Here is a 19293-nt window from a genome sequence, read left to right as displayed (position 1 = left end):
CCTGAAATATTTATTTGGTGTATGAAGACATTTCTGAACATTAAAAACTCTATAGAAGAGTTTAGTGTCATTATTACTCTAAGCACTACAACACTGCAGCTAATAAGGCACCTGGCCACAAAAAAAGACTCCACTGGTTCAGTTTGTTGCTGTAATATCTAATAATCAGAGACCTTTTCCAGGTTCCTTGAAACGATGTGGCAATAAACCTGGGAATTCCCACAATTCCAGAGGGCTTTTCAGCCTTCTTCCCAGGTTTGGATCTCAAAATAATAACCCAAGAGTTTATTAATGCAATTGTGTGTCTGAAGGGAGGCTTCCAATGCCAAGTCTTTAGGTCCTAAACTATTTGATAATTTTATCTACAATATAATTTAAGACTTCTGGAGGCTTGCATTATCACATTTTCAGTGATGTAAACCAGGAAGTGGCTACTAATAAAAATGAGGTAACAGAAAAGTGCACAGGAAGGGGATAAGTGCATACTTCCATTTCTTCAATAAACCTTAAAGAAAAAAAATAGGAGGAAACTTCTAAATTAAAAGAGATTTAAGAGTCAACCAACCAAATGCAATGTTTTGGATGCACTGGATTTGAACAAATCTTGTTTGGATACTAATTTGAAGAAACCAAGTAAGAGAAAAAAAGACATTTATGAGATAATTAGGGAAATGTGAACACTGACTGGATATGTCAAGATATTAAGGAATTATTAATATTTTTAGATATAACAGTACTGTGGTTATTTAAAAATGATACACAATTTTTAAGGATGAAATTATGTATCTGGAATTTGCTTCAATATAATCTATGGGGAATGTGGGGGCTGAATACAAATAAAACAAATCCAACCACGTGTTGATAACTGTTGGAACTGGGCAATGAGTACATGAGGACTCACTGGTATATGTTTGACATTTTCCATAATAAAGTTTTAAAGGCATTAAACAATAAACAAAATAAGAGTCCATTTCTGTAAAAATACAACATATATAAACATACGTATAAACCTTCCCCCCCACCCACGTAAAGATATACAAGAGGATGTTAACTGTGGTTAAGTGGTAAAGGGGACAATATGTGATATTTTTACTTCCTTTGACTTTTCTACATTGTCAAATTTTTCAATAATGAAAATGTATTGCTTATGTAGTCAGAAAAAAAGTATTTTTGTTTAGTTTTAAAGAGATGACCAGGCTAAAGTGATGTCATGCCAGTAAGATAAATGTTTACAGACATAAGGGATTAGCTGCCTTCCGAGATGGTGAGATCCTCTATAGAAAATGGCCAAGCAGAGACTTATCAGGAATAGAATATGAAAGACACCTGCAGTGAGTCAGAAGCCAAACCAAACTCCTAAGGTTTCTTTCAGCTCAGATTCTGTTGGTCTGTTAACATCAGATTAATGTCAATTCTATCCTTACTTGGACCAATTTACAAAGACCTGAAAAGCTTATTTCTTAATTTTCCCTGAACATTTAAGTTACCTGTTTGTGAAAAGTACTTACTTTGATTTATTATATTCAAATTCTATGTGTAGACAATCTTCAATGCCCACTTCCATCTTAATAGAGTTGTTAACATCAGGATAGGTGGCAAGCTGGTGAACAATAAGATCATATTCTTTTACCAAGTCTGTCAGTCTTCTTACTATTGTCACTTTAAGAAAATACCTACAAAGTTAATGGAGAGGACAAGTTAAATCTTCTATGATAAATTTCAGTGTTTTATTTATTTATTTATTTATTTTTGAGGAAGATCAGCCCTGAGCTAACAACCACTGCCAATTCTCCTCTTTTTGCTGAGGAAGACTGGCCCTGAGCTAACATCCATGCTCGTTTTCCTTTACTTTATATGTGGGACTCCTACCACAGCATGGCTTGACAAACAGTGTATACATCTGTGCCTGGGATTCGAACCAGCGAACCTCGGGCCACCAAAGCGGAACGTGCAAACTTAACCACTGCGCCACCAGGCGTGATCCAAATTTGAGTGTTTTAAATAAGCAAACTAACTACAACTCAGCTTCTCCTTGCTAGAACTCCTTTGGAATCACCTTACTTCATTTACTTCATGAAGGACTTCTAATTTTTAAATAAATGCCGCTACCATGAAAAAAAATACAAAGTTCAATTTTAAGAATAGCGTATATACTTTGTAGATGAATTTGGAGTGCTACCATCAAGCCTGCTTGAGGAAATCTTAACCATAGATGAAATGAGATTTCTTGAGAAACTGATTTAGAGAGTAATTCCATTTATACGACAAATGAAGTACCTAAGGGACAATTCATACAAGGGAAGTATATGACTAAAACTTCTCATAATGGGGTTCTCTAAATCTATAATGATAGACGGCTCATAGTACCTCAGATCGGCATTATCCAGACAAAACTAAATATCTGACAGAATTTTTTAAAATCTTAAATCTTCCAGTCCAGAATTATAATTAGAAGTTCTAGTAAGACATTCAATAGTAGCCATTACTTTCTAGTTTTGACTTTGTCTACAGCTTCTAATACACATTCATACCTCAAGCGGACATTGGCACCGATGTAAGATTCATATGGCTTTTCAACTTGCATAAATTCAAAATCATAACTTCTGCTCTGAGTCAGTTCTCCAGGTAAGGCCAGTTCTTTCACTAGGTTTACAAATTCGTGAGTATTACTCTTGTCATTGAAAAGTTCTAAGAAATTTTAAAAAGCAAAAAGACCAGTTATATTTCATATCCATTTCATTAAAACCCAAACTTCTACCTCCACAGCAAATCATTTTTAACAAAAGAATTAGTTGGATTTGTCTCTGCTTTAATATCCTAGAGCTATTGATCTGAACTCCATTATCTTTCTCATTATTATGCTCCACCTAGGCATAAAAAAATTCCCACAGCACAAAGAAAATTTCTATTATAAAAAAATAAATTCATTTTCTTTAATGTAGAGCTTGTCCAACATGAAGCTGTTTTAAAAGACACATTTCCAACAATTATTTGAACTTCCTCCCTTCAAGACAAAAAGTGTTTTGTTGTTTTACTTTAGTTAGGCAAATACATTGTATCTTGATAAAACTGTAATACACAAAAGACTAAAATGAACTATCAGTTAATTACTATAATTTGCCCCTCAAGTATAATCTCATCTAGAATAAATATGTAAACAAATATCCACCCAGTCCAATTTTGATACTTTAAAAATGTACAGTAAAACTTAGAAAGCTAGATTTAAAACCTAGCCATGCATACAGTACTATAAAGACCTGTTTTCTTTTCTCTTTTCTGAATCTGCAGTACCAGCAGGTATTTACAGTTTAACTCCTGCTAAATCAAGAATGTCTCTGAAATACATGTGGAGAAATGTACACAAGTTGATCTAAGTCAAGAAGAAATTACACCTTTTCTTTTCACATGGAATTTTCCATTGACAGGTGAGTCTGGCTACAGGCACACACTAGGTTAGGAAGACAGATGGCATGAGTAATTAGAAAGTGAAGCACGAAGATGACACTGATAATTGTGAGTAAAGCTGGTGAAAAATGTATGCAGATGGAAATTTCAGTGAGTCAACTAATTTAATTGAATTATTTTTCAAGACTGGTAGCTTACACAACTCCTTTCATTTTTAGTAATTAAGTTTAATAACAAATAAAAGCAGGATGAATCAAATATCATTTAATACAATTAAAAGAAACATGATTTAATGTTTATAAGGTAAATCCTTTTATTATGCAAAACCAAATCCCTCCTTCCACAAAGCTAAGCTCTCTAATTCAGTTATTTAAGTGCCAAATCCAACCCTCTTCAAATTCAGTTATCAAAGGAAAAAAAAAGTAATACTATTTCAAAACTCACCAATTTGACCTACAAATTCAATTCTAATTCCTTGGTGCTCTAGCCTCTTTCCAGGTTGCTTAAAGGCTAGGTTTACCTGCCAAAAGATGAAATTGTAAGAGATGTTAATCTTTTGAGTGGGCCTACTAGTAGATTCCTTCCAGAGGAATGCAATATGTAAGTATTTCAGGTATTCACTTCTGAAGTTTGAGACACCACCACACACTTAGATCATGATGACCTTATAGCACAGCATGAACCTATTACTTATAGTACACTTAAAGCATCTGCTTTGTTAGGAAGGAATCCCTCTTTAATAGCTGAAGAACTATAAAGACTCAATCAAAAACGGGGCAAACTTTTAACTATTCAAATGTGTTTTCTAGTCAAATAGTTAAACAAGTCTACACCAATAGCATTTTAATGTAAGGTAATCACTAACTCTTAAGAATTGACCTAAAACATCACTTTCAGGTTTTTGTAGCCAAGAATATAGTCATAATTCCTAATCTTAAAAGCAATGCTAATTGCCCTGAGTCTGCTATTCATCCTAAAACAGAATGTCTAACAATTTAAATTTTGAGTATAATATATCTTATACTTCTGAAGTAAAATATATAACCTCAAAGATCCCTAAATATTCATATCTGCCAAATGAAAACCTTAACTTTATAAATTTTTAATTTGACAAAATATCTGTACATACACATTAAAAATAAAATTCCAAATGTTTAAGGATTAGCTACCATACAAAAAAAGTATACTTCCAGGTTTATTCTTTACTATAAAAAATATTGGTAACATTGACTATTAAAAGCTCTTCTCTCAAACAATGCTTCTCAAAAGATAATAGAAAACAAAGAACAATAAAAACAGGTCCAATTACTTCCATTTATAAACTATATAAATTAAAATTAAATTCACTCTTCTATATCTTCCATATTTATAACTAGGATGAGTTAGTTATTTGCCTTCCAAATTAATATCTCAGAAAAAGAAGTAAATCACTAAATAATTGGTGGTACACCATATGATGGAGTATTATTAAAGTTTAAAAATAATAAGGTCAAAGAATTTTTAATGATGTGGGAAGATGTGCATGATATGTTACATGAAAGAAGCATGGTCAAATTGTATACAAGTATAATGCCAATCATATTTTTTAAAAGTACAGAAAAGAAATACTCTTAACAGCAGTTACTTCTGGAATGTCTGATTATGATTAATTTTGTTTTCTTCTTTGTAATTTTTTTTTTTTTACAATAGGCAAATAACACTTTCAAAGTCAGAAAATTACTTAGCTTAAGAAAAAAAGTAGAACTCAGAGAGGTTTCACATACATTTTCAAGCTGAATTTTAGGTTCGAACCACAAATAAAACAAGCATAACTCCCAGCTCTTTGACAAGCTAGGCAGTAATTAGAGCTATTCCCTAATCTGTATTAACAAAGCACATAAAAAAAAGCATACCTTAAAAAATGTCTACTTGGTAACAGTTTTTGAGAATGTCTTTGTTTGAACATAACTGTGTCTGATTTTTTTTTTCCTTCTTCTTCTTCTTCTCCCCAAAGCCCCCCAGTACATAGTTGTATTTTCTACTTGTGAGTGCCTCTGGTTGTACTATGTGGGACGCTGCCTCAGCATTGCTTGATGAGCAGGGCCATGTCCGCACCCAGGATCTGAACCGGTGAAACTCTGGGCCACCAAAGCGGAACGTGTCAACTTAACCACTGGGCCACAGGGCTGGCCCCTGTGTCTGATATTTTTAAAATTACAGTTCTTCAAAACACATTTTGAAACCACACTATTAAAATAGAAATGCAAAGTTATTCTGTTTTCCCACCTGCCTAAACTCTGAAATTTTCCTTGATCTCCCACTGTTAAAACATTATTGCTTTTAAGCCTAATACAAACTATTCTGGAATCTGAAGGATCCCAGAATTGGAAGGCATAATTAAACATTTTGGTTTAAAAGCTATTCCGCAAGGGAGCATGAAAAAGTAAATGAAACTATGTTGGTGAACTGGGTTAAAGAATTTTAACACCAACTCAGTTATACTCTTGTAACTTTTATTATCATTTCAAACTTACAGAAAAGTTGCAAGAATAGCACAAGGAAATCCCACATAACCTCTACTCAGATTCATCATACGTTTATATTTTGCCCCATATGCTTTCTCATCTTCTTTCAAAATACACATGTGCATGTATACATATACAACTCTTTTTTCCACAACTGAGAATAAGTTGGAAACTTCATGCCCCTCTGTCCCTAAACAATTCATGTGTACCTCCTAAGAAAATGGACTTTCTCTTACATAATCACAGGGCAATGATCAAAATCAGGAAAGTTAACATTCCATAATCTATACTCAAATTCCACCAATTGTCCCAGTACGGTAATTTATATCCCTTTTTCCTCCAGTCCAGGCTCCAATCCAGGATCACACATTACATACACTTGTTATGTCTCTTTAGTCTCCTTTAATCTAGAACATTGCTCAGTCATTGCCTTTCTTGACCTTGATGATTTTTAAGAATACAGGTCAGTTACTTTGTAGAATGTCCCTCAATTTGGGTTTGTTTGATGTTTCATCACAGTTAGATTCAGCTTGTGCATTTTTGGCAAGACATCACAGAAGAGAAGTTCTATCCTTCCCAGTGTATCTTATTAGGAAGGGCGTGATGCCAGTTTGTTCCAATATTGGTGACATTGACTTTGATCACTTGGTCAAGGTGATCCACCAGGTTTCTCCAATTTAGAGTTACTGTTTTCCCCTTTGCTATTAATAAGTAGTTTGAGCGAAGAAACTTGAGACTATGTTTAAAAGGATATGAAAACAGAATGTAGGGAAACTATATATAAAACTTATTCAGTGCTCTAACAAGCCAATCTTAAGGCTCATTCTTTGGCAAATAATATTCTGTAGATGTCTCAAATAATGCTGTCTTCAGGAGCTATTTAAGGAGTGAAATCCATCTACATTGCGTTTAAGACAAACATATATCAGTGTACTACATGCCATTTATAGGGTCATTTACAGTGAGGTACCAAGATATCTGTACATTATTTTTGCTAGATGTTGTGGTTATTCAAGATTAGTTTCCATCTGCTGCCAGGAGAATATGGCCCATATTCATGTTGATGAAAGAAACAACAATATTTCTTGCTTAAAGAACTAAACCATAAACTCCCATAATCTTAGACTAAGCATATGCCTTTGTTCACTTTTGCAACAAGGAAGAGACGCAGAGTTCACTATAGGTGGCTTGGTACTGGTACCAGGACTTCAAGACAATTTACTTATCACTGACCAGTCTAAAAGAATGTCTTGGTTAAGGAATTATAATTTATGAGCCCCCGACTCCAAAATCCCCAGATAAATTACTAGTCAAATTTTTCACAATTCAGGGGACAGGCCCCATGGCCTAGTGGTTGAGTTCAATGCACTCCACTTTGGCGGCCCAGGTTCAGTTTCCAGGCACAGACCTACACCACTCGTCAGTGGCCATGCTATGGCAGTGACCACATACAGGATAGAGGAAGACTGGCACAGATGTTAGCTCAAGGCGAATATTCCTCAAGCAAAAAGAGGAAGACTGGCAATAGATGTTAGCTTTCAGGGCAAATCTTCCTCAGCAAAACAAAACGAATAAAGAAAAATTTTCACAATTCAAAAAAAACACTGTATCTCAATAATTAAACATACAGTCAGCAAGACTCTCTCAAAATTACTCAGAAGGCACAGCAACACAAATTGTATTTTAAAAAGGAGAAACTTAGTTTAAATGTATTCTTAAAGCATAAAAAGTTCAGGATATAGTCCAACTACTCTAGACTTAAGAAAGATTTGTCACTTGACATGAACCAAAGCAGTAAATATTCTAACTAAGGATAAAAAGAACCTAAGTAGCTTTTAAGAATTTCCCTACTTATGGTAATCAAAATATTTCCTCTTGTCTTAAAGAATGCTTCAAAAACTCTCCAAGGAATGCAAATCAAAACTACACTAAGATATCACCTTACACCCATTAGAATGACTGCAATAACCAAGACAAAAAATAACAAATATTGGAGAGGATATGGAGAAAAGGGAACCTTCATACACTGCTGGTGGGAATGCAAACTGGTGCAGCCACTATGGAAAACAGTATGGAGATTTCTCAAAAAACTAAAAACAAAAATACCATATGAGCCAGCTATCCCACTACTGGATATTTATCCAAAGAACTTGAAATCAGCAATTCAAAGAGACTTATGCACTCCTATGTTCATTGCAGCATTATTCACAATAGCCAAGATGTGGAAGCAACCTAAGTGCCCATCGACTAATGACTGGATGAAGAAGATATGGTGCGTATGTATATATACACACACACACACACACACAATGGAATACTACTCAGCCATAAAAAGGACAAAATCATCCCATTCATAACAACATGGATAGACCTTGAGGGTATTATGTTAAGTGAAAAAAGCCAGACAGAGAAAACTTTAACTTTAAAAAAATATATGCTACAAGTGTCCCAAGACAATTCAATGGAGCAAGAATATTCTCGTCAACAAATAAGTGCTGGAACAACTGAATATCAACATACAAAAAAACGAAGTTGGATCTCTGCCTCACATCGTATACAAATATTAACTCAAAATGGATCAAAGATCTAAATGTAAGAGCTACAACTACAAAACTCTAAGAAGAAAATATAGCTGTAAATCTTCATTACCTTGGATAGGAAATGATTTCTTAGATGACACAAAAGCATGAGCAATGAAAGAAAAAAACTGGACTTTATAAAAATTTAAAACTTTAGTGCTTCAAAAGACACCATCAAGAAAGTGAAAAGATAACTTACAGGAGAAAATTCTTGCAAAACATAACTGATAAAGGACTTATATCCAAAATATATAAAGAACTCTTACAACTCAACAATAAAAAGACAAATAACCCAATAAAAAATGGCCAAAGGATATGAATAGATTTTTTCCTCAAAGAAGGTATACAAACAGCAATAAGCACAATAAAAGATGTTCAATATTCTTAGCCATTAGGGAATTACAAATCAAAACCATAATGAGACATCACTTCATACTCAATAAGATGGTCATAATCAAAAATACACAAAATAATAAGTATTGCCAAGAACGTGAAGAAACTGGAACTCTGATACATTGCTGGAGAGAATGTAAAATGGTGCAGCTGCTTTGGAAAAGTTTGGCAGTTCCTTTAAAAGTTAAACATAGCATTAACATATGACCCAGTACTTCCACTCCCAGGTATAAACCCAACAGAAATGAAAACACATATTCACACAAAAACTTGTACACAAATGTACAGCATTATTCATAATAACCAAAAGTAGAAACCTAAATGTCCTCAACTGATGAATGGATAAAGGAAATGTGCTATAGCCATATACCACATGGATAAATACTAGAATATTATTTGGCCATAAAAAGAATGATATTTTGATACACACTGCAACATGAATGAACCTTGAAAACATGCCAAATGAAACACAGCAGAAGCAAAAGGACAAATCTCGTATGACCACTTACGTGAAATATCTAGGACAGGCAAATTTATAGAAAAACAAAGTAGACTAGACGTATCCAGGGACTGGGAGAAAAGGGAAATGTGTAGTTATTGCTTAATGGGTACAAAGTTTCTGTTTGGGGCGATGAACAAATTTTGGAAATAGTGGTGATGGTTGCACAACATTGTGAGTGTAATTAATGCCAGAGTTATATACTTAAAAATAGTTAAAATGGCAAATTTTATTATATATATTTTACCAGAATATTTTTTTTAAAAGAATGAACCTTGAAAACATAATGTTAAGTGAAAGGAGCCAGACACAAAAGGCCACATATTTTATGATTCCATTTACATGAAATGTCTAGAATAGGCAAATCCATAGAGAAAGCAAGCAGATTTGTAGATTAGTGGTTGCTAGGAGTCTCAGTTCATTCAGGCTGTTATAACAAAATACCATAAACTGGGTGGCTTATAAACAACAAAAATTTATCGCTCACAGTTCTGGAGGCTGGGAAGTTCAAGATCAAGGCACCAGTAGATTTGGTATCTGGTAACAGCTCGCTTTCTGCTTCACAGTCGCCTGTCTTTTCACTGTGTCCTCACATGGCAGAAGGTGCAAGGGATTTCTCTGAAGTCTCTTTTATAAAGGCACTAATCTCATTCACAAGGGCTCCTCCCACAGGCCCCACCTCCAAATACCATCACATTGGGGATTAAGTTTCAACACACGAATCTTATGAGGACACAAACATTCAGTCTGTGGCACCATGGAAATGACTGCTAATGGTATGGTGTTTCTTTTGGGGGTGATGAAAATGTTACGGAATTTGATAGTGGTGATGGTTGCACAACTCTGCGAATATAGTAAAAGCCACTGAATTGCACACTTTAATATGGTGAATTTTATGGTATATGAATTATAAGTCAATACGGCTATTTAAAAAAAAAAGGTATGTGTCACAAATACAGCAATGGAACAGAACAGAGAAGTTGGAACAGACACACACAACCTCTAATTCATGACAAAGTTGATACTGCAGTGCAGTGGGGGAAAGATTGGCTTTTTCAATAAATGTTGGGTTAAGCAGATATCTATATTGAGGGAGGAACTAGCCTTGACTCCTATGTCACACAGAGAAAATGAGCTCCAAGAAAACTGAGGATCTAAATGTGCAAAATAAAATTAAAAAATTTATAAGAGAAGGAAAACAGAATATCTTCATGTCCATAAGGTAGGCAAAGATTTCTTAAATAGGATACAAAAGACAAACAAAAAGGAAAGATAACATTTGTAGTGTATTAAAGTTAAGAACTCCTGTTCATCAAAAAACACCAGTGAGAGAGTGAAAAGTCAAGCCAGAAAGTGGGAGAAGATATTTACAATACATATATAGACAAAGGGACTGTATATTATCAAGAAGCATAAAGGACTCTTATCAAGAACATACAAAAAAAATGCTATACATCAGTAAGAAAAAAAGTCAACTGAGTAGAAAAAGGAGCCAAAAAAAAACTTGAACAGGCACTTCACAAAAGATATCCAATGGCCAATAAATATATGAAAAGTTGCTCAACCTCTTTAGACATCAGGGAAATAGAAAGAAACACCACATAACAAAAGAATGAGAAGATGAGAAGACAAGACATAGACTGGGAGAGAGTATTTGCCAAAGATACATCTGATAAAGGACTGTTATCCAAAATATACAAAGAACTCTTAAATTCCACAAGAAGAAAACAAACAACCCAATTAAAAATTAGGCAAAAGATCTGAACAGGCACTTCACCAAAAATATACATTTGGTGGGGCCAAATGTTCGCATGCTCCGCTTCAGCAGCCCAGGGTTTCACCTTTTCGGATCCTGGGCACAGACATAGCACTGCTCATCAGGCCATGCTGAGGTGGCATCCCACATGCCACAACTAGAAGGACCCACAACTAAAATATACAACTATGTACCGGGGGTTTTGGGGAGAAAAAGCAATTAAAAAAGAAAAAGAAATACATTTAGCACATAAACATATGGGAAGATGTTCAACATCACATGGTCAGGGAATGGCAAATTAAAATAATGAGAAACCACTACACACCTATTAGAATGGACGAAATTCAGAACACTGACAACACCAAATGCTGGCAAGGATGTGGAGCAACAGGAACTCTCATTCATTGCTGGTGGAAATGCAAAATGGTAGTGCTACTTTGGCAGACAGTTGGGCAGTTTCTTACAGAACTAAAGATAGGTTTACCATACATTCCAGCAAGTGCGTTCTTAGGTATTCATCCAAAAAAGATGAAAACTTATGTCCACACAAAAACCTGCACACAGATGTTTACAGCAGCTTTACTCATAATTGCCAAAACTTGGAAGCAATCAAGATGTCCTTCAGTAGGTGAACAGATAAACTGTGGTACATCCAGTCAATGGAATATTATTCAGCACTAAAAACAGATGAGCTATCAAGCCATGAAAAGACATAGAGGAACCTGAAAAGAAGCCAATCTGAAAGGCTTCATACTGTATGATTCCAGCTACATGACATTCTAGAAAAGGCAAAACTATGGAGACAATACAAAGATCAGTGGTTTTGGGGGCAGGGTGGGGGGAGATGAATAGGCAGAGCGGAGAGGAATTTTAGGGCAATGAAAATATCTTGTATGATATTACAATGACAGATATGAAAAAAAATAAACTCTTTTAAAAATCTGAAAACAAAATGTGCATACAGAAGCTCACATGTCAGGAATATCATAAAAAGAATCTATTCTTGCTTTGGGTGGGACGTCAGACCTCCCAGATCTCCAAGACTACATATAACAGACGCAGAATTTTTAGCAGAGAATCCTACAATGCAAAGCCAAGTTTGGAAACCAATGATTCAGTCCAACCTCCTCAATTTACAGGTGAGATTCAGAAAGTTAAATGACCACCCAGAGTTATCTACCAAAAGAGTGGTAAAGTCAAGGCTAGATATTCCAACTCTAGCCCAATTATCTTTCTATTATACTTGGACATTTCAAAAAACCTAGACTGGTGTGATAAGACTTGCTCTTAGCGACCCATGCCGGGTCACAAATAACCAACGCTTGTTTTCTTCTCTTTCTTTTGAGCTTTCTTTTCAAAGTGCTCATAAGTCGTCTATTTAATAACCTGTTCTAAAGGTATGTCAGGAGTCAATATTAACAAGAGTTACCACAGTTGCAAAAAGGAAAAAATGTGGAAGAGAAAACCAGACATCAGGAACCCCCTGATGAAAAAACACACCACCACCGATATTCTTCCGAACCAAACTTGAGCCTGATCAAGTCTGTGGATCCAGCTGGCAATTTACAGGCAGTAACTATATCTTGAACATGCAATCACACAGAACCCTACAGTTCAAATGGCCCAGGTTCTGCAAAGATAAGTTATAAGGAAAAGAAAGGCATGAAGAGGGAACCTGAGATTAAACGAGATTTAAAAGACATATAAAAAAAATTTTTTTAAAGGAGAACTAAACAATTAAAAAAACATAAGGAAGTTTGTTATAAAAGTCAGCATAATGGTTACTTTTGAGGGGAAGGGGCTGTGACTGGGATGGGACATATGGGATGGCTGGCAAAGTTCTCCTTCTTGACTTGAACGGTTATTACAAGAAAATATGCCTTACATAATTCATTTTTGTTTTGTGTGGTTTTCTCTATGTGTTTTGTTTTACAATAAAAAGGTTAAAAATGAAAAAATCTCAGGTCAATAAATAAACAGATTCCAGATTATCTTTTGAGAAACAGAAAATATTTACCTATAAGAGATTTATCATTTTTTAAGTGTACTCTATAGTTATTGATTAGATCTACATACAATCTCTAGCAATTCCAAAAATTTAATTTGAATGCCAGCTATTTTTAAAAAAATATAGTATCATCACATAAAGTATCTTTATTTCCTTAAACATTCCCCTCTTCCTTATCCCATAAACATCAGCCATGAACTCCTAATTGGTCCAGATGACATAAGATTACTTTAAACTAGGCAGGGATTGTTCCCTACTAGATTTAAAAACAGTAAATAAACAAACCAAATAAATATTTAGTGAGAGTCTATTATATAGATAATACTATGATGCATTTATGGAGAATACAGAAGCACACTCTGATCCCCTGATCTTAAAAAGCTTATAACCTGGCAGGAGAGCTATTTACTTACTTGTCACATCTATAAATTAAGTATCTGAGATATTGGCAGGTTCAACGTCTCCCTAGAAAGGAGACTAGATTGGTGTCCCTACCCGCTCCACCCCCACCATATTAACAAGTCTTCTTTTCCATAAACCAAAGACTACTTCCTTTACTGTTCTTTCATTTGACATGTTCTATCCTTTTGATGATTTTTGTCTGCTCTTTTTAGGCCTCTTCTGTTTCTCTCCATCTTTTTAAAGGAAGAGTACCAGGAGAGTAAAGTTGAAAACCAAAAGATTTATTTCAGAAACAACACTAAGAAGGCAACAGAAGAATTTGGCAAAGGACCAGAGTAGACAATGCAGTAAACGATTAATAAACTTAAGTTCAACCTATCTAGTAAACAAAGAAATGCTAATTATAAGAATAGTATCATTTTTGCCCATCAACATAGCAAACATTAAAAATGCTACGTTGAGTAAAACAAGCCATTATAAGTGGACATGTGATTTGATGCAAATTTCCCAGTTTAACATGTATTAACACCCTTCAAATATTCATGTCTTTTCGTCCAGGAACTCGCTTCCAGGAATTCATTCTAAGGAAATAATCTTATGCTACAGAAATTTAAAGAAAAATGTATGCACATAGATGTCTGTATCACCAAAGATATGGTGATATACTACAAGCCATCTGAAAAATAGAAACTACTTAAATATCCAATAATAGGGAAAAGATATGCTTAATATACTACTTATAGTTAAACATTAATGCAGACAGACCAAGAGGAAACACACCCAAATTTTAACAGTGAGTGATTTCCATACGATGGGACTATAATTATTTTTTTTCCCAAACTGTCTACCATGTATATATATTACTTTTAACAAACAATGTGGAAAAACTTTTATATTAAAAAAAATTATTTCAAATGTTTTATGGCTTGATTTTGTCTATATTACCATTCCTCAGTATCACAGACTAATGTGTATTGGTCATATTCCCTAAGGTATAAAAATAATCTTACACATCATTTGACAAGAAAAAGGGGAAAAAGTGAAACGTTACAGAAGGTATCATAAATGTATCTCAGCATGCATGGATACATTCCAAATGTACTTAAGTCCTCTACAGAGTACCAAGAAATAAGATCAATAGACACGATGGTAGTAGTATAGAGAGAGAAGCCACAAAGAATGAGAAAGAAACTTAGAGAAGTATCCCTAATATCTATAACTCAACTTCATGTTAAAGGAGAAACAAATTGTGAGTGAATTGCAGCCCCACCAGAGAAACTGTCTGAAGCTAAACAGATGCACATGGTCACAAACACACAAAATTTTGCATGCAATTTAGTTTAGACTCTCCCTTGTAACCCTTGCAATTTATGAATCTTTCCTGTAAATGTTCTAACGAATCAAGGATTTTAGCTGATCTTCAGGAAAAAAAATTTCTGTCTCTAATAAAACCATTCAAATTTATAAACAGCACAGACCACTTTGATGACTAATTCTAATATGCTACAACTAGGTAATTGTCCCAAACAAAAGATGTACCTTTCCCGAAACAGATTCTCCATCATAGAAAAGATAGTGTTTTTCTACTTTGCCATCTTCAGTTTTCATTTCTGCCATTTTCCTGGTTTCCCCATCATTAAGGACAACATCGATCTCACAAATGGGACCAAAAAAGCCTCCAAGAAAACTCTGAAATAAAAAGAAAATGCACACAATTATCATGTTTTGTTATTCACTACATTTTGTAACTAAAATTTAATTACCTATGACCTACAGTTACACAGCCTGCAAACCTGTGAGTCCACAAGGAAACTTACATCAAATTCTACATCAAAACTAAATATAGTACAACAATATGCACATAGTTAATACTGTACTATACATTTAAAAATTTATCAAATTCATGTTACATAGTTTTTACAATAAAAAAAGACAAAAAGAAAACTAAACAAATTTAAACATGCTATAATTTCAATCATTTCCATAGATAACCATTATAAATAATCAAATACTAACATGTACCAGAAATCTAAAAAATTAATTCTCAACATCTGGATTTGAAGTTACCTTTAGTTATACTTCTATTAGGTTCTTTCATTATAGCAGAACTCATACAATCCAAATTACTCATCCAAATCCAAATGAATTATTACAACGTACTACTTATTGTAAATCTACTTCTATACGGATCTGAACAGGATGTGTCACATTATATAAGCCCTTGGAATAAAACTGGCTCTAATAAAGGAGACTAATTAAATTCCTGTGAAGTTTTCCAAAGAAAACGTTTAAGCCTTGTTCTGTAAATCCTGAATCTAACAGAAATCTAAAGGACAAAGATCAATTGCCTATGAATGCCAAAACACATTAGTTGGTAATAATACAGAACCCATCAGCTATTCCAATATCAGATAGAGTTATGGATTATTTTTGTCAATAATGAAAGCTAGTCTTTTTTTTAAATTTACACAGAGAACAGTCTCCTATCCTGTCATCCTACATCCCTTCTTACTTCGCCCTACACAAAAACCACAGTGATCTCTGAAAAATGTAAATCCAGGGCTGGCCTGGTGGCAAAGCGGTTAAGTTCACGCACTCTGCTCCAGTGGCCCAAGGTTCGCAGACTTAAATATCACTCATCAAGCCACACTGCGGCAGTGTCCCACATATAAAGTAGAGGAAGACTGGCATGGATGTTAGCTCAGGGACAACCTTCCTCAAGCAAAAAGAGGAAGATTGGCAACAGATGTTAGCTCAGGGCCAATCTTCCTCACCAAAAAGAAACCAAACCAAAACAAAAAAAGCATAAATCTAATCATATCATTCTCTGTTTAAAATCCTTCAGTGGGCTGGTGAGAATATAAATTGGAACAACTACTTTAGAAAATATTTAGCACCATCTGGTAAAGCTAAAGATATACATATTCCATGACCCAGCAATTACACTCCTAGGTATCCACCCTAAACAGAAACTCTTACACATATGAACCAGGAGACAAATATAAGAATGTTCATCACATCATTGTTCATAACAGCCCCAAATAGGAAACAATCCAAATATCCATCACTGAGAATGGATACATAAATTTTAGTCTATATTCAAACACTGGGAAATGGAATGAGATACAACTATAGACAACAAGGATGAATCTCACACACACAATATTGAAAGATGCCAGACACAAAAAGAATACACACTATAGGATTCCATTGATTAAAAAGTCAAAAACACGTAACGTACATTATAGTACTGTAGTAGAAGTCAGGAACTGGTTGGAAGAAGGCACAAAGGGATCTTCTAGGGTGTTAGTAATGGTTTTTTTTTTTTGTTTTGATCTGAGTGCTTGAGACACAGGTATGTTCACTTTATGGAAATTCAGAAGCTGAACACTTGTCACTTTTCTATAACTGTTTACTTCCATGAAATGTTATTTTAAATACATACACAGTGTATTCCTTAAGGTGGCCTACATATATCTCACTTTATCCATCTCTCCAGCCTCACTAGCCTCAAATGATTCAAGTTCATGAAATTTGTCCGTCAGTCTCCCTCTTCTCCTAGACCAAGAATCTTAACTTAATTCACTCGTCCTTTGAGTATCAGTTTGACCCACCTCCATACAGATGCCTTCGCTAACTTCCTAATCAAAACTGTATTCTCCAAATTCAGGTCTCACAATGCCATGTAGTTTTACTTCATCATTTATTATAATTGGTGTGCTTATTTAGTACCTGACACCCTGAATGAACTGTAAACTCCATGAGGACAGATACTTTTCCTTTGCTCATGGCTGAAGACTCAGTAGTTAGGGGCAGCGTGTAGCATGTAGTAGAAAGCACTCAAATACCTGTTGAATGTTAAATTAATTTTAAACAAAACACATACTGTCCTAATAATAAAAAATAAGTGGATACTCAAAAGAAATGAGCTAGAATCTGGCATTTTTGGTAAGACTGGCCCTCCCCCAGGAAGTGAGCATTAGTGCAGCAGCTTAGTACAAGGCACTTGCGTTGTCTCAGGTCCGTCCTCAGGTGGCAGGGTAACAGTAAGCGAGCTAATGATCTTTGTAAAGCTAGGGAGGTCACAGGGTGATGCTGTGATCAAAAGAGAGAGTGTTTTCCTAAATTCTGAGCTTGCTTCTTTGTTTTTATTAATCTTATATTAACAAGAGGATTTTAACTTCAAGAAATCAACTCAAAGAATGGCCAGATTAGTATTTTTGACATACTCCAAAGACACAAAGAGCAAATTTTCCTCTTGACAAGATGTTTTAACCTTTCGTAACAACATTACAAATAAACTCTACTTTAAACCAGAAAACTAATTTTAATCAGAAAACTATTCTAAACTTGAGAGAATGAAAAATATCAATGATAGGTCACATGCACTGTCCCTTTCTAGTTAGTTTTCATACCCCAAGTTTTAAACTCAAAACTTGCTCAACATGGTGTATTTTCTCCTAAGGGCTACAGATATGAGAATGTATAGCAGCACAAAATCAATCAGCTGATATTTACTAATTATCAACTATGTGCAAAGCACGGAGCCAGCAAAGGGGGTCGGGAGGTGCTCATGTAGGAGGAGCTACTATGAAAGGGTAGAAGACAACAGCTTCGTTTGAGTTATAAAATAGAAGCAGGAAAATAAAATTTAATTTTCTCATTTCCTCTTAATATTTTCCAGAGCTGCTTCCAAGAAAAATGAGATTTGAAAACTATAAAAATTGTTTTACAGATAAAATATTATAACTTTTTTCCACATACATATACTTAACACATAGAGCTGAATTTGGGATTCGAAAGCTGATATTAAAAGATCAAGGGGGCCTGTCTGGTGGTGTAGTGGTTAAGTTCAAACGCTCTGTTTCGGTGGTCTGGGGTTCGAGGGCTGGGATCCGGCACGCAAGCACCATCCCACATACAAAGTAGAGGAAGACTGGCCGAGATGTTAGCTCAGGGCCAATCTTCCTCACAAAAAAATTTTAGAAATAATAAAAGATCAAGTTATCAAAAGTAAAATAAAATAAAAATGGTCACTAATTAAAATGGTGTACACTTAAGAGTCTTATAAAACTTCACAATTATAATTAAACAAGTCTTATTTTGACACCATATGTAAAAATTTAAAATTCCTAGGCATTAAAAGTATATAAAAATGATGTGTTATCCTCTATTATTTTCCATATGCACGAAGTATTTCATAACTAAGAATGAAAAGTAGACTTACTTTTCAACACAATCAAAACACTAAGATTGGGAGAGATCAAAAGGGAAAAAAAAAGCCTAGTATAGCATATGCAAAACAATAATAGGTTGAGTAATAAATTATAGCACTTTAACGAGGTTAATGACGCCATGAGAATTTGGCCCTGGGTTAACATCCAGTTTTTTACACTAGGACAAATCAAAAATGAACTAGTCTTACTAAAAGCCTCCACAAAATTGTAGATGTCTTACATTTAACAAGTAGACAACAGAGAGAAAAAATATCTGAGAAAAAAGTTTGTCTTTTTTCTTTTCCTTCTAAAAGGAGTTGAAAGATTCTCTACCCAATGCCTTGGTTTTTGAAGTTTTCATTTCAAGATGTGCATCTTCTGTCATTTCAAACAAAAAGTCATATCATTAAAATCTTTTTTATTCATAAATTATAATATTTCTCCTGATATGTACAGAGGAAACAAAATACAGAATTGTCAGGACTGTGAAGTCTAGAAAAGGGAAGGGAATAAAAATTGTAACGAGGGTTA

General features: G+C 34.5%; 1 protein-coding gene across 4 annotated transcripts in view; it reads right to left on the bottom strand.

Annotated features, from left to right (window-relative positions):
* VPS26A (VPS26 retromer complex component A) overlaps positions 1-19293 on the bottom strand; it is a 31233-nt gene that overhangs the window by 9711 nt on the left and 2229 nt on the right. For 2 of the 4 annotated variants that reach the window (XM_023644171.2, XM_023644170.2), the window contains exons 2-5: positions 15086-15235; positions 3850-3925; positions 2532-2688; positions 1509-1673 (exon numbers count right to left, since the gene is read on the bottom strand). In XM_023644171.2, coding sequence (XP_023499939.1) covers positions 1509-1673; positions 2532-2688; positions 3850-3925; positions 15086-15235 — 548 coding nt within the window. Of the gene's footprint in view, positions 1-1508; positions 1674-2531; positions 2689-3849; positions 3926-9867; positions 10042-15085; positions 15236-19293 lie in introns of those variants that run through there. The other 2 variants (XM_070226467.1, XM_070226461.1) reach the window with 2 other exon arrangements.

This window comes from Equus caballus, chromosome 1 (assembly GCF_041296265.1).
Source record: "Equus caballus isolate H_3958 breed thoroughbred chromosome 1, TB-T2T, whole genome shotgun sequence".
NCBI lineage: Eukaryota > Metazoa > Chordata > Mammalia > Perissodactyla > Equidae > Equus > Equus caballus.
Note: the sequence above shows the minus strand (reverse complement) of the source record. Positions and strands in the feature narration are given on the sequence as shown.